This window comes from Balaenoptera musculus, chromosome 10, assembly GCF_009873245.2.
Source record: "Balaenoptera musculus isolate JJ_BM4_2016_0621 chromosome 10, mBalMus1.pri.v3, whole genome shotgun sequence".
Lineage (NCBI taxonomy): Eukaryota > Metazoa > Chordata > Mammalia > Artiodactyla > Balaenopteridae > Balaenoptera > Balaenoptera musculus.
The window spans coordinates 97388941-97409396 of record NC_045794.1 but is presented as its reverse complement, the minus strand read 5'-3'; the positions used below and the strand labels follow the sequence as shown (position 1 = coordinate 97409396).

Below are 20456 nucleotides of genomic sequence, written 5' to 3'. Positions count from 1 at the left end.
ACCAGCAATAAAGCTGATGCTTTGGTTCTCATTTGATTCCTGATTTCCCAACTGGATTTGAACCCACAAGGGGAAGGAGACACAAAGATTAACCAGACACAGTCCCTACCTTTGAGGAGCTCACAGCCTGGGGAAGACCGATATGAAAATGGGAACTCACAACAGAGAGAGGTAAGTGCTGTACGTGATAGAGGTTTGATCCATGAAGAGCACAGAGCCTTTGAATAGATGTGCTGGCAGGACAAGACTCGGCATCCACACAGCCCGCACAGGGCCCACTTCTGGAGCATTCTCTACATCCTCACATTTCCCCACTTCCCCCAACCTGTGCACAGGCCCAGTGGGGATCAATCCTTGAACATAATCTCCCACAGTCAACAGCCGTATCAAATATGTCTGTCATTATCTGGGCGGCCAGTGGAGACCATTCAAATCAAGGCCCCACCCCTCCCCCGAGGAAGTCTCTGCAACTCCTCTCACTCATTTGCTGGTTGCCCCCACCTCCCTCTTCTTGCCCACGATGCCTTGCCATCAGACCAGACCACGTGGATCTGTGACCATCGGTCGTCGGCAAGCTTTAAGGAGCAGGAGAAGAGAGTCCAAGTCTAACTAAAACAGCATAAACACCTGGGGCCTTGGTCACCCTACAGTGACCAGCTCATATTTGAAAATAACAGACAATAAGCTCCTTGAAAGAGAAGAAAGTCTCAAGGAATCATGGGCGGGAACGGGCCAGAGGGCCAGGGACGGGGAATGAGTCCATATCAGAGAACAAAATTGTGCTGCCATCAAGATCAATCCGATCTCTGATGCCCCCTACCCTCGGGGACCTAGGACAAGTCACTTGATATTTCCAGCCCAGCTCAAGCACCTCCCCCAGAAAGGCTTCTCTGACAGCCACCCTCACAGTCACCCTACGCCAGCCTGTAATGTACGTCCTGTGCCCCCACTGTGCAGTGCTTCCCTTCAACCCAGCACTGCCCACTCTGTGTTAGCACCTCTTATCCACATGGCACCATCCACCGCCCCCTGAAACTGTTAACTTCTCAAAGGCGGGAATCTGATCGATCTCCTTGCCCCCACCACCCTTCACAGTATGTGATCGCTGGATAAACAATGATCTCCAAGAATCCTCTAAGCTGTAAAACACAAACCCCTCTGAGGTGGACATCTACTGTTTTTGCTTGTCCAGGATCCATTCCTCCTTCTTCTAAGAACAGTTTTCTCTTGCAGAACCATTCCTCTCTTATGTTTAGTCCATGTGAGTTAGGGAGAGCTGACCATATGCCCCAGCCTCCAGGAGAGGACACTCACCCAAGCCAGGTCAATCAGAGCATCCCATGTTTTGGGCATAGTGACTGCCACATTACCAAGCCAGGCTAATGAGACTCAATTCTGGGGACTACTAGGAAAGAGAAACTTTCTTTCTGCTGGAGGGACATATGCCAGGAGCTGCTGCTGGTCATCCTACCATCCCATGAGAATAAAGCTGACAGAGAAATGCAGAGCCAAGAGATGGAGACAGTTCTGATGACACTGTCTGAGCCTCTGGGATCCCAGCTGTGCCTGAAGCCAGTTTTGACCCCTGGACTTCTCAGTTATGAGACAGCTTGAGTTTCATTTCTGTCACTGTAACTTTAAAACCAGTCAATCCTCTCTCTAGGCCTTGGTGGGAATACCAGGATCTTGACAGGCAGCCACCCCTTCCTGCTGTCATCCTGGGAGAAGCAGGCTCCACTGCCAGGGTCCCACTCCACAAAGGCCTTACCTGAACCAGGAGGTTCTGCAGTCCGATGACCAGGGACAGCACTTGTGATGTTCCCAGTGGAGCTAGGACAGTGTCCTCAGGGGCTGGCGGTGGCTGGGCCCCTGAGGGCAGCAGGGTAACCAGGGCAGAGGAAAAGCTTTGTTGCAGGGCTGTCCGCAGGAAGCGTAAGATGGCAGCTGAAAGTAGAAAACTCCTTACACCCAGTTCTTGCCTCATTCCCCAACTCCCCACCAGCTCTGTCACAGGGGGAGGACAATGGGGATAATAATGGGGTGACCACGGGCTGGTCTGGGTGGGGTGGTCTCATCTCAGAATCTAGGGGAAAGGTTTTTCTTCTCCTGCTAGAGGCCCTTGGTCCCACACCTGAGAGCAGTGCAGCCTTTTTCTTCGGAAAGCTGAGGGCCTTCAATACTTGGTCCAGTTCCACAGACAGTGTCTGATGAACCTGGCAGGGCAGAGGGTAAAGGGATAACCCCCACATTCTGGGAGCTTGGGCAGAAAACCACCTGCTACAATATCTCTTTTACCCCCCCTACACATACCCGCTACATCCAGAAGGACAGAGGAGGCCACACAGAGTCTTGTGAGCCTCACCGATCCTGGATTCAGGAGCTTGAGGAGGAAAATCAAGCCCAGACCTGGAGAACCCTGCTTCTCCCAAATTTCCCCCATCCTCAGAGAGCTCCTGCACCAGGGAGTCTTTCCCAGCCTTAGCTGTGGGTCAGTCTCCTCTTCAGCCCACCAACCACCTAAGTCAGATCTGGAGTCCGATGGCCCGGAATCAAAATCCTGGCTCTGCCACTTGCCAGCTGTATGGCCGTGGGCAAGTCACCGCACTGCACCTCTCTCAGCCTGCCTTACTTCCTTCACCTACGAAATGGGAACAGTGCCACCTGCTTTCACTCCCTCCAGAGCTATCGTGAAGAACAGCTGAGGATCAGCATCGTAAATGTGCTCCTTAATGTCAAAGCAATGACCACACTGAGGGGTTAGTTTGGGTGACAGGTTCAAAGCTGTGAGTCTGCTCTGCTCTCCTTACCCAGAACATAAGCTTCCTGAAGGCAGCTTTTCCTCTACTTGGATCTACAAGTGCTTGACACAAAGCAATTCCTCAAAAATGCTTGTTAGGGCTTCCCTTGTGGTGCAGTGGTTAAGAATCCGCCTACCAATGCAGGGGACACGGGTTCGAGCCCTAGTCTGGGAAGATCCCACATGCCACAGAGCAACTAAGCCCGTGCACCACAACTACTGAGCCTGCACCCTAGAGCCCGCGAGCCACAACTACTGAACCCACGTGCCACAACTACTGAAGCCTGCGTGCCCTAGAGCCCGTGCTCCGCAACAAGAGAAGCCACCGCAATGAGAAGCCTGCACACCACAATGAAGAGTAGCCCCCACTAGCTGCAACTAGAGAAAGCCCACGCGCAGCAACGAAGACCCAACGCAGCCAAAAAAAAAAAAAAAAAAAAAAAAATGCTTGTTAGCTGGTGGAATTGGCAGGTTCCAGGCAGAAGAACCAACTTGTATAAAGGTATGGAGATGCCATACTAATCTAAGATGTAAACAGAGGAAGCTGTGTGTGGAGGTTATATGGGAACTCTGTGCTATCTGCTCGATTTTTTTGTAAATCTAAAACTGTCCTAAAAATAACAGCTATTAAAAATCAACCAAAAACAAACAAAAGAAGTACTGAGATGTGAAAGAGCACGGTTGACTGGGAGAAGAGCAAACACTTGGTCAGAGGACAGGAAAGGAGGGTAGAATGGCAGAAAGTAAGGCTGCAGAGGGGCCTGGTAGGAAGGGTCTCAGCAGCCATGAGGAGAACAAAAAGGCTGCTGAAGGAGAGTGAGCAGAGGGGAAGTGTGGACAGACCGTGGCCACAGGGATAGGAGAGGTGGAGCAAGGGAGAAGCTGGAGGCCAGAAGATTGTGAACAGGCCATATTAGTGGTGAGGATGAATGATCAGGCCTGAACTAGGGCAGAGGGGAGGACTTAAGAGTAGAGGTAGTTACGTAATTGGCTAGTTATGAGCTGAGGGCCAGGGCAGAACCAACGACAAGGCGCAGGCTTCCATCCAGGCAGGTGACTGCAGGGCTAGGGGTGGGCCCAATAGCCTCACATAGAAAAGTAGGAGAGGTTCCTGTCCCAAATCAACCCCATTGGCAACTACCTGAGGATCTGCTATAGCGTAGATGTGCCACAGCTTACTGAAACCCTAGAGGCCAAACTTGAAAACTCACTTCACTTCTACACAAATGTGTGCGCCTGGCATTAGATTGGCACAGGGCTGGGCACAGTGCGAGGACACCTCAAAGGCTAGGAGATGGTTTCTGTCCACTAGGGGCAGCCAGCCTTAGGGAGGAAACACCTGAATGTGAAGCAGCCCACAGAGGAGCTCATGCAGGGCACTAGGATGACAAGGTCGTACAAGAGGGAGGGGCTGAGAGGAAACGGGGTGCTCTGTGGATATGTCCATGGCTCTCCTGTTCCCTGCATCACCTTCTCAAACAGTCACATGACAGCTTACACATGTATGGCACTCACAGCTTGCCACCCACAACTTCAAGGTCACCCGCTGGATTCTGCCTTCTTGTCCAGTCTGACAGTCCATTCCCTACACTCCAGCCACGCAGTACCTCATCACTCTTCAAATATATATACCAACTCTTAAATTTGTGCAGCTTCAGGCCTGTGCTCATATCATTCTCTTTGCCTGGAGCGCCCTTCCCCCGCTATTTTTGTCTGGTACAGTCCTGCTTACCTTTCAGGGCTTTGCTTAAAGATTACAACACAAGTTCCCCAAGTGTGGGGTATTTACTGTATTCATTTTTTATCCCTCTGTGCCTCGAACACAGCCTGGCATGCAGGTGGTCCACGTGTGCTAAATGGATTAATGTAAACCAACTTGACAACAGCCTTGAATGTTTTTTCCCTGTTTTGTAGGCAAGGAAACTGAAGCTCAGAGAGTTAAATACCTTGCCAAGGTTACACAACTAATAAGCCACAGATCTGGGATCAGAACTCAAGATCTTGTCAGTCCTTGGAGTGCCACCCATGCGCCAAAGTTACGAGGGTTAGAAACTAACCTGCAGATTGCCATCGTGCTGCTGGGCAGAGAAGGAGGCAGTGAGCAGCCAGGCGGAGCAGAGGAGCTCGGTCCTGGGAGAGCCCTCCTCAGCCCAGGTGAGGGCCAGCGTCTTCTCTAGAAGCTCTATCAGGGCCGTGCTGCTCAGGAGCACTGCAGCAGCTGTAGAGGGTTGGGCAGGGCAGCTGGTGTTTAGTTAGCACCCGATGGGTGCTTCACACACATGGTGAATGAACAAAAGGATCAGCTTAAGGCTCTAAGTTTCATTTCGGAACCACAGGTTACTGGAACCAGAAAGGACCTTAGGCCCATCCGATCCAGCCACACACCCCCTTTTTTATTTTTTTTAAGATGGAAAAACTGAGGGCAGCAAGGGCCATAGACACTGCCCAGCACCCTTCCTCTTCACTATGCCAGCCCGGGCCCCAGCACCTCTCTTCTGACTGCCCAGCGTGGTCTGATGAAGGCTCCAATACAGGAAGTTGAAGGAGGGCTGCAGGATGTCTGTGTCAGTGGGACTGCATTTCCCACACAGCTTGCTCACTGCAAGAGATGAGAGTGCCCTGGAGCCCCAGTGCTCAGAACTCCATGGCTTTAGCACACACCAGCACTCACACTTCTTACAGCTAGTGGCCCTCAATTGGCTAATTTCAGATGTCAGTCTTGGGGACCAAGCACAAACTAAGCACCCCTGATATTACGGCCAATGGAAAGAAACAGTGACAAACCCGAAGATATGTTCACACCCTCCATCTGAACAAACATCAGGCAAGCAGCCCACAGCTGCACATTAGAACAGACTTCACAAGTGTAGGTGGTCAAAAGGCATCCTATGACAGCGCTCATGCCAGCACAGGTTGGAGAGTCTGCAGAGGTCATACAGGCCAACCTGCCACCATCAGCAGAAAGAAGATCCAGTCTCTGAATTCTTCCAGCAACAGGGCACTCACCACCTTCACAGGGGAGCTCTGTAACCGTCAACGTGCTGTTCCCTAAACTTGCCGTATTCTCTCTCTCACACCACCTCCACCTGGCTAACTCCTTTCCTCCTATTCAGCAATCAAGATTCAGCTCAAACTTCGCCTTCCTCATGAAGCCTTAATCTCTCAAGGCAAGATTAAACGCCTCTTCATGCTCTGCCAGCCCTCAGCAGAGCAGTTACTACACTGTAGAGTAGACATCTACAGAGCACATCCCTTTCCTCTTGGGAATTACCACTCCTTGCTCCCCCGCCCCCCACCATCCTAGATAGGAAACCTACCTAAGTCTCCATTCTTTTTTTTTTTTAAATTCAAACAGAAAGTCACAAAAATTATACTCATTCTCATCAGTTCACTCAGTCCCATGTAATTAATTTTTTTTATCTTGATCTTTTGTTAGCGCTTTTATAAATTCATCAGTTTTCCATTAGAGTTCTGAAAATGCTTATTCATTCAGTTCAGCAGTATAGTCAGTTACCAGAAACCAGTACTTGTCAGAGTCTTTTCCATGAATTCCTTGAAGATGAAACCCTTTTATAGGAACATTTTTGCAAAAGCATCAGAGTACACCCAGAACTGTCTGTAAATGACAAAAGACTCAAAAATGACCACGGTTAAAGATTTGATGAAAGTTCATAATAATGCAATTGACAAGGAAATTTAGTTATTTCTGAGATACACATTTTAAAATAACTAGAATGATGACTTATAACATTATACCAGAACACATAAGATTTTTAGGAATTTCATGTAATGTCTGAAACATTTATATTAACATATTTCCATACAAATAACCCAAAGAAAGTTTAGTATTAGTTTTTCTTTTTTTTAATTTTTGAATTTTATTTATTTTTTTATACAGCAGGTTCTTATTGGTCATCAATTTTATACACATCAGTGTATACATGTCAATTCTAATCGCCCAATTCATCACACCACCATCCCACCCCTCTGCGGCTTTCCCCCCTTGGTGTCCATATGTTTGTTCTCTACATGTGTCTCAACTTCTGCCCTGCAAACCAGTTCATCTGTACCATTTTTCTAGGTTCCACATACACGCGTTAATATATGATATTTGCTTTTCTCTTTCTGACTTACTTCACTCTGTATGACAGTCTCTAGATCCATCCACGTCTCAACAAATGACCCAATTTCGTTCCACTTTATGGCTGAGTAATATTCCATTGTATATATGTACCACATCTTCTTTATCCATTCGTCTGTTGATGGGCATTTAGGTTGCTTCCATGACCTGGCTATTGTAAATAGTGCTGCAATAAACATTGGAGTGCATGTGTCTTTTTGAATTATGGTTTTCTCTGGATATATGCCCAGTAGTGGAATTGCTGGGTCATATGGTAATTCTATTTTTAGTTTTTTAAGGACCCTCCACACTGTTCTCCATAGTGGCTGTATCAATTTACATTCCCACCAACAGTGCAAGAGGGTTCCCTTTTCTCCACACCCTCTCCAGCATTTGTTGTTTGTAGATTTTCTGATGATGCCCATTCTAACTGGTGTGAGGTGATACACTGTAGTTTTGATTTGCATTTCTCTAATAATTAGTGAAATTAGAGAATTAGTGATTCTCTGATAATTAGTGATGTTGAGCAGCTTTTCATGTGCTTCTTGGCCATCTGTAGGTCCTCTTTGGAGAAATGTCTATTTAGGTCTTCTGCCCATTTTTGGATTGGGTTTTTTGTTTAATATTGAGCTGCATGAGCTGTTTATATATTTTGGAGATTAATCCTTTGTCCGCTGATTTGTTTGTAAATATTTTCTCCCATTCTGAGGGTTGTCTTTTCATCTTGTTTATGGTTTCCTTTGCTGTGCAAAAGCTTTGAAGTTTCATTGGGTCCCATTTGTTTATTTTTGTTTTTATTTCCATTACTCTAGGAGGTGGACCAAAAAAGATCTTGCTGTGATTTATGTCAAAGAGTGTTCTTCCTATGTTTTCCTCTAAGAGTTTTATAGTGCCGGTCTTACATTTAGATCTCGAATCCATTTTGAGTTTATTTTTGTGTATGGTGTTATGGAGTGTTCTAATTTCATCCTTTTACATGTAGCTTGTCCAGTTTTCCCAGCACCACTTATTGAAGAGACTGTCTTTTCTCCATTGTATATCCTTGCCTCCTTTGTCATAGATTAGTTGACCATAGGTGCGTGGGTTTATCTCTGGGCTTTCTATCTTGTTCCATTGATCTATGTTTCTGTTTTTGTGCCAGTGCCACATTGTCTTGATTACTGTAGCTTTGTAGTATAGTCTGAAGTCAGGGAGTCTGATTCCTCCAGCTCCATTTTTTTCCCTCAAGACTGCTTTGGCTATTCGGGGTCTTTTGTGTCTCCATACAAATTTTAAGATTTTTTTCTTCTAGTTCCATAAAAAATGCCACTGGTAATTTGATAGGGATTGCATTGAATCTGTAGATTGCTTTGGGTAGTATAGTCATTTTGACAATATTGATTCTTCCAATCCAAGAACATGGTGTATCTCTCCATCTGTTGGTATCATCTTTAATTTCTTTCATCAGTGTCTTATAGTTTTCTGCATACAGGTCTTTTGTCTCCCTAGGTAGGTTTATTCCTAGGTATTTTATTCTTTTTGTTGCAATGGTAAATGGGAGTGTTTCCTTAATTTCTCTTTCAGATTTTTCATCATTAATGTATAGGAATGCAAGAGATTTCTGTGCATTAATTTTGTATCCTGCAACTTTACCAAATTCATAGATTAGCTCTAGTAGTTTTCTGGTGGCATTTTTAGGATTCTCTATGTATAGTATCATGTCATCTGCAAACAGCGACAGTTTTATTTCTTCTTTTCCAATTTGTATTCCTTTTATTTCTTTTTCTTCTCTGATTGCCGTGGCTAGGACTTCCAAAACTATGTAGAATAATAGTGGTGACAGTGGACATCCTTGTCTCGTTCCTGGTCTTAGAGGAAATGCTTTCAGTTTTTCACCATTGAGAATGATGTTTGCTGTGGGTTTGTCGTATATGGCCTTTATTATGTTGAGGTAGGTTCCCTCTATGCCCACTTTCTGGAGAGTTTTTTCATAAATGGGTGTTGAATTTCGTCAAAAGCTTTTTCTGCATCTATTGAGATGATCATATGGTTTTTATTCTTCAATTTGTGAATATGGTGTATCACACTGATTGATTTGTGTATATTGAAGAATCCTTGCGTCCCTGGGATAAATCCCACTTGATCATGGTGTATGATCCTTTTAATGTGTTGTTGGGTTCTGTTTGCTAGTATTTTGGTGAGGCTCTTTGCATCTATATTCATCAGTGATATTGGTCTGTAATTTTTTTTGTAGTATCTTTGTCTGATTTTGGTATCAGGGTGATGGTGGCCTCATACAATGAGTTTGGGAGTGTTCCTTCCTCTGCAATTTTTTGGAAGAGTTTGAGAAGGATGGGTGTTAGCTCTTCTCTAAATGTTTGATAGAATTCACCTGTGAAGCCATCTGGTCCTGGACTTTTGTTTGTTGGAAGATTTTTAATCATAGTTTCAATTTCATTGCTTGTGATTGGCCTGTTCATATTTTCTGTTTCTTCCTGGTTCAGTCTTGGAAGGTTATACCTTTCTAAGAATTTGTCCATTTCTTCCAGGTTGTCCATTTTATTGGCATAGAGTTGCTTGTAGTAGTCTCTTAGGATGCTTTGTATTTCTGCGGTGTCTGTTGTAACTTCTCCTTTTTCATTTCTAATTTTATTGATTTGAGTCCTCTCCCTCTTTTTCTTGATGAGTCTGGCTAATGGTTTATCAATTTTGTTTATCTTCTCAAAGAACCAGCTTTTAGTTTTATTGATCTTTGCTATTGTTTTCCTTGTTTCTATTTCACTTATTTCTGCTCTGATCTTTATGATTTCTTTCCTTCTGCTAACTTTGGGTTTTGTTTGTTCTTCTTTCTCTAGTTCCTTTAGGTGTAAGGTTAGATTGTTTATTTGAGATTTTTCTTGTTTCTTGAAGTAGGCTTGTATAGCTATAAACTTCCCTCTTAGAACTGCTTTTGCTGCATCCCATAGGTTTTGGATCGTTGTGTTTTCATTGTCATTTGTCTCTAGGTATTTTTTGATTTCCTCTTTGATTTCTTTGTGATCTCTTGGTTATTTAGTAATGTATTGTCTAGCCTCCATGTGTTTGTGTTTTTTACTTTTTTTCCCCTGTAATTGATTTCTAATCTCATAGCGCTGTGGTCAGAAAAGATGCTTGATATGATTTCATTTTTCTTAAATTTACTGAGGCTTGATTTGTGACCCAAGATGTGATCTATCCTGGAGAATGTTCCGTGCGCACTTGAGAAGAAAGTGTAATCTGCTGTTTTTGGATGGAATGTCCTATAAATATCAATTAAATCTATCTGGTCTATTGTGTCATTTAAAGCTTCTGTTTCCTTATTTATTTTCATTTTGGATGATCTGTCCATTGGTGTAAGTGAGGTGTTAAAGTCCCCCACTATTATTGTGTTACTGTCGATTTCCTCTTTTATAGCTGTTAGCAGTTGCCTTATGTATTGAGGTGCTCCTATGTTGGGTGCATATATATTTATAATCGTTATATCTTCTTCGTGGATTGATCCCTTGATCATTATGTAGTGTCCTTCCTTGTCTCTTGTAACATTCTTTATTTTAAAGTCTATTTTATCGGATATGAGTATTGCTACTCCAGCTTTCTTTTGATTTCCATTTGCATGGAATATCTTTTTCCATCCCCTCACTTTCAGTCTGTATGTGTCCCTAGGTCTGAAGTGGGTCTCTTGTAGACAGCATATATATGGGTCTTGTTTTTGTATCCATTCAGCAAGCCTGTGTCTTTTGGTTGGAGTATTTAATCCATTCACGTTTAAGGTAATTATCGATATGTATGTTCCTATGACCATTTTCTTAATTGTTTTGGGTTTGTTTTTGTAGGTCCTTTTCTTCTCTTGTGGTTCCCAGTTAGAGAAGTTCCTTTAGCATTTGTTGTAGAGCTGGTTTGGTGGTGCTGAATTCTCTTAGCTTTTGCTTGTCTGTAAAGCTTTTGATTTCTCCATCAAATCTGAATGAGATCCTTGCTGGGTAGAGTAATCTTGGTTGTAGGTTCTTCCCTTTCATCACTTTATTAAGTATATCATGCCACTCCCTTCTGGCTTGTAGAGTTTCTGCTGAGAAATCAGCTGTTAACCTTATGGGAGTTCCCTTGTATGCTATTTGTCATTTTTCCCTTGCTGCTTTCAATAATTTTTCTTTGTCTTTAATTTTTGCCAATTTGATTACTATGTGTCTCAGCGTGTTTCTCCTTGGGTTTATCCTGTATGGGACTCTCTGTGCTTCCTGGACTTGGGTGGCTATTTCCTTTCCCATGTTAGGGAAGTTTTCGACTATAATCTCTTCAAATATTTTCTTGGGTCCTTTCTCTCTCTCTTCTCCTTCTGGGACCCCTATAATGTGAATGTTGTTGCGTTTAATGTTGTCCCAGAGGTCTCTTAGGCTGTCTTCATTTCTTTTCATTCTTTTTTCTTTATTCTGTTCCATGGCAGTGAACTCCACCATTCTGTCTTCCAGGTCACTTATCCATTCTTCTGCCTCAGTTATTCTGCTATTGATTCCTTCTAGTGTAGTTTTCATTTCAGTTATTGTATTGTTCATCTCTGTTTGTTTGTTCTTTAATTCTTCTAGGTCTTTGTTAAACATTTCTTGCATCTTCTCGATCTTTGCCTCCATTCTTTTTCCTAGGTCCTGGATCATCTTCACTATCATTATTCTGAATTCTTTTTCTGGAAGGTTGCCTATCTCCACTTCATTTAGTTGTTTTTCTGGTGTTTTATCTTGTTCCTTCATCTGGTACATAGCCCTCTGCCTTTTCATCTTGTCTATCTTTCTGTGAATGTGGGTTTTGAGTCACAGGCTGCAGGACTGTAGTTCTTCTTGCTTCTGCTGTCTGCCCCACCATTCACTTTTTTGGCAGCCACAGCACACTTGACTTTACTTGGCTTGTGGTCGGCCAGACAAGCAGGCCCCCCAACTGTACCCTCACCCGTGAACTACAGTCCTCTACCCTCAATGCTCTCAAATAAAAGTACTCAAGGGGGCTTCCCTGGTGGTGCAGTGGTTGAGAGTCTGCCTGCCAATGCAGGGGACACAGGTTCGAGCCCTGGTCTGGGGGGATTCCACATGCCGCGGAGCAACTGGTCCCGTGAGCCACAGCTACTGAGCCTGCGCGTCTGGAGCCTGTGCTCCGCAACAAGAGAGGCCACGACAGTGAAAGGCCCACGCACCGCGATGAAGAGTGGCCACCGCTCGCCGCAACTAGAGAAAGCCCTCGCACAGAAACGAAGACCCAACACAGCCAAAAATAAAGAAATAAATTAAAAAAAAAAAAAGTACTCAAGGGTTATACGTAAATGTATATTCATTTCATGTGTATGTTTCATCCTGTTATTTCTCCCTGTTAGAGGCCCTTTCTATTTATTTATTTATTTATTTGGCCACACTGTATGGCTTATGGGATCTTAGTTCCCCGACCAGGGATCAAACCCGTGCCCCCTGCAGTGGAAGTGCAGAGCCCTAATCACTGGACAACCAGGGAATTCCCTAGAGGCCCCCCCTTTTTTTTTTTTTTTTTAGATTACTGCTTTTTTTTTTTTTTAACATCTTTACTGGAGTATAATTCTTTACAATGGTGTGTTAGTTTCTGCTTTATAACAAAGTGAGTCAGCTATACATATAAATATATCCCCATATCTCCTCCCTCTTGCGTCTTCCTCCCACCCTCCCTATCCCTCCCCTCTAGGTGGTCACAAAGCACCAAGCTGATATCCCTGTGCTATGTGTCTGCTTCCCACTAGCTATCTATTTTACATTTGGTAGTGTATATATGTCCATGCCACTCTCTCACTTCGTCCCAGCTTACCCTTCCCCCTCCCCGTGTCCTCAAGTCCATTCCCTAGAGGCCCTTTTGATGGCTGTTTTTGTCACACACAGACCTCCCTCCCAGCTGAGCATCACCCTTAACCTGATAAGATAGGCGGGCATGACCAGCTCCAGGTCAGGCCTGGAGGCTCTTTTGAGCTGGACACTGATCTTCTCATGAGGAGCCTTGGGCTCCAGGCAGGAAAAAAAACCCATCCTCACCTGTGGCCAGAGGACCTGACAGTCCACAGGTACTGAAGACACACCATTTCTCCTATTAATTTCAACCTTGCCTCAACAAATCTTCCTGAGGGTACTGCCTATGAACTAGTGACTGCATTAATGAGCAATAAAAGGTCCTGAGAGGTTTGGAGTATGGGTAGAAAAGAGGCCTAGAGAACTGTGACTGGATCATCAGATCCTGAGTCAGCTGTGGGGTGAGGTGGAAAACTGAGCTTGTGCCAGGAAAAATGAAGATACATGGATTGTACCCAATGAAGGCCTACTCTGTGCCAAGCATCCTGTGGCATTCTACATCTACGGTTATTTTTGTATCAACCCTAAATCAGGTACACACTATTATTTTACCTATGAGGAACCAAAGGCTCATAGAGTCTAGGTTAGTGCCCAAGGTTGCATAATTAGTGACTAAGCTGAGAACAAACCCAGGCATTCCTGATTCTGGAGCTTGTCACAATGATTTTTTTTTTTTTTTTGATTTTCCAAACATTCCTAGGGAATGAGCAGAGAAAGATCTGGAAGGTCCTTTATCAAGAAGCCCACTGGAGGTCAACCAATCAGGGAACTGTGCACGAGCTGATTGCATACCCTGCAACCCTCCTCCCTCACCTTGCCTTTAAAAATGCTTTGCTGAAACCCTTCGGGGAGTTCGGGGTTTGGGGGCATGAGTCCCCATTCTCCTTGCACAGCCCTGCAATAAACCTCTCTCTCCTCCAAAAAAAAAAAAGAAAAAAAAAAAAAAAGAAGCCCACAGGAGTAGACTGACGCACTAGCTTCTTCCAAAAAGATGAAAGGGTGGAAGAAAGGAACAAGGCCAGCACTACTGAGAGCACACCCACAGCACGCCCAGCCCCAGGCCCTCAGGCACTGTCCCAAGCAGCCAGAGCACCTTGGTGAAGGAGCTTCATGGCCATGCTGTCCAGTTCTTGCTCTGACTTGTTCCTCAGCTGCACTAAGGAGAGGAGGCTCAGCAGCAAAGGCAGGTTCCCCGAGGCTGTGAGAAACAAGGAGAGCTGGTCAGGGGGATTGACCATCAGATCACCCTAAGGTCGGACAGGCACCCACGACCCACCAGCAGTAAATAGTTTGTTGGGATTTACCCCTATTTCCTGTCTTTTTCCTTCTTCATTTAGAAGAGGGGCAACTGACGTACTGAGTGCCAGCTCTGGGTTGGGTACCAGGAATTCATTATTTCACTTAATCATCTTAAAAATCATGTGAAGTAGGGATTGTTATTCCTATTTTGCAGTTAAGAAAACTGAGGCCCAGAGAGGCTGAGTGACATCTCCAAGACCCCACAGCCTCAGGGCCAGGGCCAGGACTTGAACCCAAATCTCAATCCAGTGCTCACAGTCATTCCACTATGTGTTTCCAAGAAATCTCATGGCTCTCAAACAGTATTATCAGTTAGTTGTGGCTTGTCCTTCCCTGAAAAAGAAGGACTCAGCTCTTCTAGATACCCTTAAACATACCTCCAAACCGCCATCCTCAATCAGAACTGGACCAAGTGAGCCACAGCTCTCTACCTACTTCCTCTTAATTGCTTTGAAATTTAATTTAAAAATTCAACTTTCTAAGAGTAAACAGACCAATCCCAGTCTTTCAGTGTCTTCATACTGTACCAAATATCAAGCTTTCTTGACTCCAGGGAGTCCCATTCCAGATTTAGAAACCATCCTTTAGGATCTCACCAGGAGCTTCCAATACCTCACAGATCCACCCCCTCCCCAGCCCCTGCTGGCTGCTGCTGCCTCCCTGACCTCCCCAATAGTTACCCCTTTTTTCTTCCCAACTGGAGGCTGCCATTCCTGTGACAAACAGCTCTGAGCACATGCTGGGCAGGGTGGGGACATGCATGCATACATCAAATACTCTCACCCATGCAGACATTAAACATAAGCACACTCAAACCACACACACAAACCAAATATGTTGAGCACCCACTCTCCAATGAGAGGAAGGAGATAAAGTTTAGTTTGATGCCCCACTGGTCTGACTTTTCTTTTGCATGGAAAACTCTGATTCTCTCTCCTAGAGCAGACCTCATCAGGGCAGAGATGCCACTTCTGTCTGACCTTCAGGTCAATACATGCCCCCAGCAGCTGCAGACTGACCTCCTGATGGGGAGGACCCATGTTCCACCAGCAGATGCTGTAGGATCAGCAGGAAGTGGCCTCGGATGAGACCGCCCACTTGGACATCCTCATTCCTCCTCAAAAAGGTCCTCAGGACGATCAGTACCTTGCGGGCTGTGTCCACTGGACTGGAATAGATGAGGTCCTGAGCAGGAGGGAAGGAAGCCAGAGCTCAGAGGGCATTATGGTTAGAGACAGGTGGACAGTGAAAAAGAGAGGAGCTGGGGAAGGGCCCCAAATGATGGTGTCACAGAGCCTGGGGAAAGAAGCACTCACTCAGCACCTACCATGCATCATCCTGTCAAATAAGTCTATCCTAAGTAGGAGAAAATGGAGGCTCAGAGAGATTATGTAATGTGCCAAAGTTCATGTAAACTAGTAAGTGGCACAATTAGGATTTGAATACGGGTCTCCTAACTCCAAGCCCAAAGCTCTTTCTACTTTCCGGGATGCCTCTCTCTTGTAAATGGGATTACAGGGTCAAGAAGAGGTTATTTCAGAACAGGGGACCTGAGTGTGCCTTAAGGGAGAAGGGGGCGGGGGATGGAGATGTCACAGGGCAGGCAGAGGATGGGTTAGGACAGATTCAGGGCACAGGAAGGGAAGCAAGGACCAGATCAGGCCTTGCCTCCGCCATGGCATCTGGCTATTTCTGCCCCAAGGTGTAAAGGCCTTGGTTTCAGACGGTGGCAAAGAACATTGCTTTTTATTTGCTTTCAGAGTTATTTTAATGAGTATATGTTAAAGGCAAAGCCAGCAGAAGCCACACCAGAGGCTATCCTACTGATAGCTCCTGGCACCTTCCAGCTCAAACAAGCCAATTCCGTTGGACAGGCCAGTTAGGGCTGGGTGTCATGAAACCAAGGTTACACACAGACTCCCTTTCCAGGGAAGACAGCTTCTGACACACAGAGAGACATGATTACAGGGCAACTGGCCAGACAAATCCAGATGGGCTGATCACTGGGTAGCACAGGGGTGTCTGGGCTTGGCTCTTTAAAAACCTCCACAGCTGCCAGAGAAACAACTATAATATTGATGAAATAATTCATATTTTATGGCAAGATAAGAAAAATTAACAAAAATTTTTTTCTACTCGTTTGGGCCTCCTCCCTCCCCTTTGGCGTATACTGTGCATCTGCATTAACCAGACCTTCTTAGGAGACAACATTCTTTCTTAATCTCGTCAAGGGTCACAACACACAACTCCTTAGGGGATAATTTCCTTCTTAATCTTGTAAGGAGCCAAGTGACCTGTGACCCACTACTTGCTTTGTACATGTAGATCTGGATTGTGTAAACTGTCAATAACACATCATTTAACCATTTGTCTCAAAAACTTATATCACTGTGCTTTGACCTCTTACAGGCAGAACAGTCCTCAGAGCTTTCCTTTTTTTTTTTTTTTTTGCCACAGCACGTGGCTTGCAGGACCTTAGTTCCCCAACTAGGGATCGAACCCTTTCCCCCTGCAGTGGAAGCACAGACTCCTAACCACTGGACCGCCAGGGAATTTCCTTCAGAGCTTTCTGAAAGACTGTCTCCTGGGTTATAGTCCTCAGGTTGGCTCAAATAAAATTTTCCATTTCTTTCTTAGATTGACTATTGATTAATTTTTGTTGACATTATCAATAGCAATCACTCAGTTAGGGCCTGATAATGTCAGGTACTGTGCTGTGTTTAAACTGTAGTTATATGTTTGTTTATACATTATCTGTATCTTCATGATAACTCTTCCAGTTAGGTGCACCCCGATTTTTCAAATGAGCAAACTGGAACAGATTAAGTAGTTTGCCTATCAAGAAAGCAGTGGCATTGTAAATTCTACCACACTAAAGATTTAATGAAGGGCAGAGATGAGACTGGCTTCATTTTTGTTACCTTGTAGGGACTCAGAAAACATCTCTGGATAAAGAGGATCTCAGAATGAGAGGGCTAGAGGTTCATTTCCACCAACCTTTTTTACTTTACAGAGTATGAGGCTAAAGCCCAGATGAGGTGTGATTTGCCCAAGGTCACAGGGCCCAAGGCCAAACCAGTTTCCCAGTCCTGCTCCTTCACTGGCACACGGCTGCCTGACTGCCAGAGCTGGTTCCTTAGAAACCTGAGTTAGTAAATGCTAACAGTGCAAAAGGAAGGGGGCTACTTAGCATTTGGCAGCCATGGTGAATGCCAGGGGAAGGAGTGCACCCCACCATATGGGTCAGTGGGAAGGCTCTGGGTGGCGCATGGCCCACTCCGAAGTCTCTCCTGTCCAGCGCTGTCCAGAACTCTCTGGGACTGGACCGACCAGAGGGATGTGGCCAAGCAGGGAACAAACAGAGCTTCTGTTTTTTACATATAAACAACCTACATGAAAGACCACCCGTTGATAAGAGTGGCAATTAACAGCTTTGTTTTCAGCTGTTAATTACACATATCAAAAACAGAAATTGGTACCAACACATATTTTGTGCGGCTAGAAGCTGGGGAGAAATGGCAGGAATTATATATACATGAACAAACAACAAAGCTGTTCCTTGCTATTTTTTCTTACCACTGATGTTTCTAGGATCTAATTTAGTGAAAAACTTATTAATTTAGGCTCCAGTCATGGTCATGATCTTTATTAGCTATATGACCCTGGCAATTCAATAAGCCTCTGTGAGATTAACATTCTTTATCTGGTTCAGAGTCAGTCAATAATCAGTGAATGATAGTCTACCGTGTACAGCATATCACAAGTGTTCCTATATATTCTTTCATTTATCCCCATGTTATCTCCCTTATGCATGTGAGGAAATCGAAGCTCAGAGAAGCCTTCATCTTCCAGTTGTTAGTGGTTTGTTGTGTCTGAGTCCCTCACTGGCCCATGGGGCAGGGACTAGGTGAAATTCATCCCTATATCCCTAGTGCTCAAACAAACAGCTCTCCCATTAGATGAAACGCTGAATTTAGCTGAGTTGACTGGAAAGAACATTAGGGAGTCAAAATCTGGGTTTTAATCTCAGCTCTTGTGACCTTGGACAAATCTCTCTAAACCTATTTCTTCATCTGTTTAAAAAGAAAAAAATAAGATACCATGATTAGTATCTTTCTCAGAAGATCTGAATTTTTCTTTTTTGAGAGACTTAGATCTGTTCAGACCCCTAACTCAACAGGTCAGCAAAGATTTCTAAGTACCTGTTATGTGTGAGGAATTGACTCTGAATACATTACCTGGCAAAGAAAATCCAGTATCTTAGCTCTGTCCACTGCTACTCTGCCTGGCATCCCATCTTTTCTTCTTTCCCTATGCACTAATGGTTTATTTTTAACCCGTTCCTTCTTCTCTTTTCTTCCTCCTCCAAGGAAGAATTTGAGTCAAAGCATGAATGTGGCCCCTATCAAGCCAACACGTGTGTGATTTCACAAGACGACAGATCTCAGGGAAGAAGGTGAAGATTTAAGTCTGAGTGGGGAGTGTGTACACGAGAACGTGAATACAGACAGATGTAGGTACCTAAGGATGTGAGATATATAATATGCAGGTGTTATTTCCACCACAGTCACTCCAATAAAGTCAGGGAATCATGTTTGTTGATGATAAGAATATCAAAGGAACACCCCCTCTTCTCAAAAGGGCTATGTCATTCTTCCAGGACTAAGGGGCGGGGGACCAAGTAAGTGAACTGGCATTGAAGGCAAGGGTTCTAAAAAGAGTGTCTCATATGCTAGTGTGCTCAGTTTGGGACCTAAAACTAGTAACTGGTCACTAAATACAAACTGTCAAATGTGTAAATAATTTCCTTTTTAAGATATATATATAAATTATAGCAGTCATCTCTATAATAATGAGGAAAAAAAGATGGAATTAAAGTCAGTGTGTTAGAAACTGCAGACAGCAGGCAGCCTACTTATCTAACTGATGTACCTGATAGAAATTATAGGAATGTCTTACTTCATTAAAAAAGCATTGGAATATGCAATAAACTCATGACAAAAAAATTCTGGGTATGGCTAAGGGAGGGTGTTGCACATGTAACATTATCCTGAGAGTTATGGTAGAAAAGAGGCTGAGTCCCTCTGCTATCAGACATCTTCATCTACATGCCCCAGGGGTCCCCTATGACATCAAACCCTTGTTAACAGAATATGCTTAAGAGAAGACAGGGAGGAGAGAGGGAATGGTGACTGAGGTCAGCATTTCATAGGTATATCCCCTGGGGATTAGAGAGGCACATATCTCTCAGTGAGCAGACCTCCATCAGACTTAAGAAAGGGTACAGACTTACAGAAACCAGGCACCTGCCAGCCGAAAGGATCTCCTACTCACATGGAAACAGTGATAAGTCCAGAGGCAGGCAGAAGCAGCTGCGGGTGCCTCCTGACCTCAATAAACCAGCTCCCAGAGAGAGAGGGCCCACCATCTCTGAATGTAGAAATGAGCAAGTGGTCACCTACTAGCAAAATGAGCAGGGTGCTGGGGCTGCTTCTGAGCACATGAAACAGGGCTGCTAAGCTGGCGGGAAGGTTGGGCTGCCCAGCAGAGGCGACATTATCCAGCTCCTCACAGATGCTCTCTTCCCAGGAGAACCAAAGTTCCAGGACACGGTGCCCAAACCTACTCATCAGCTCTGGATACAACAGGAATAACCTGAGCACGAGGGGGTGGTGGGTGTAGACTAGGTGCAGGTCCAGGATGTCCTCTAGTAATTTTCTGATGGCGCCAACCACAGCCTGGAGGCAAAGAAGAAAGGGGCTAAATACACCCTGCAGAAGACTCAAGAGACCCCAATCCCCAACAAACATAGACAGCCAAGACATAACTGGGAAAAATGTACTGGCTTCTCGGTGCTCCAGGATATCTACACTGGCTCATCCCAGCACCCTCTAGTGAAAAGAAAACCTCGCAGCGCTTACCTTATAACAGTGGTCCTCAACTGGGGGTGATTTTGCTCCTCAGAGGACATTTTAAAATGTTTACAGACATTTTTGATTGTCTTGATTGGGAGAGTGCTACTGGCATCTAGTAGGAGAGAGCAGGATCCCACTAAATATCCTACAATGCACAGGACAGCCTCCCACAGAAAAGAGTTATACTGTGCACAAAGTTAATAGTGCCATGGCTGAGAAACCCAGCTCTATAATGATACCACAGTGTATCATAATTGTCAGCGTGTACTTGTCTACCTCCCACACTAGACTTGAGATGCTTGAGGGCAGGGACTGCGGCAGATTAATCTGTGCATTTGGCATACAGCCTGGCACAGAGAAAGCAAATGGCAGGTGTTTGGAATCATTTATTAACCCTCAAAAACCCATCTCTTCCCATTGCACATATTACAAAGCTCAAATTCCTTAACATGTTATTCTAAGAATTTTATAGTTTATAC

General features: G+C 44.7%; 1 protein-coding gene across 1 annotated transcript in view; it reads right to left on the bottom strand.

The window, feature by feature from the left end:
• Positions 1-20456, bottom strand: part of MEI1 (meiotic double-stranded break formation protein 1) — a 67217-nt gene that overhangs the window by 6938 nt on the left and 39823 nt on the right. The window contains exons 20-26 of the mRNA XM_036864701.1: positions 19525-19800; positions 15082-15247; positions 13857-13961; positions 5286-5396; positions 4855-5015; positions 2132-2213; positions 1769-1944 (exon numbers count right to left, since the gene is read on the bottom strand). Coding sequence (XP_036720596.1) covers positions 1769-1944; positions 2132-2213; positions 4855-5015; positions 5286-5396; positions 13857-13961; positions 15082-15247; positions 19525-19800 — 1077 coding nt within the window. The remainder of the gene's footprint in view (positions 1-1768; positions 1945-2131; positions 2214-4854; positions 5016-5285; positions 5397-13856; positions 13962-15081; positions 15248-19524; positions 19801-20456) is intronic.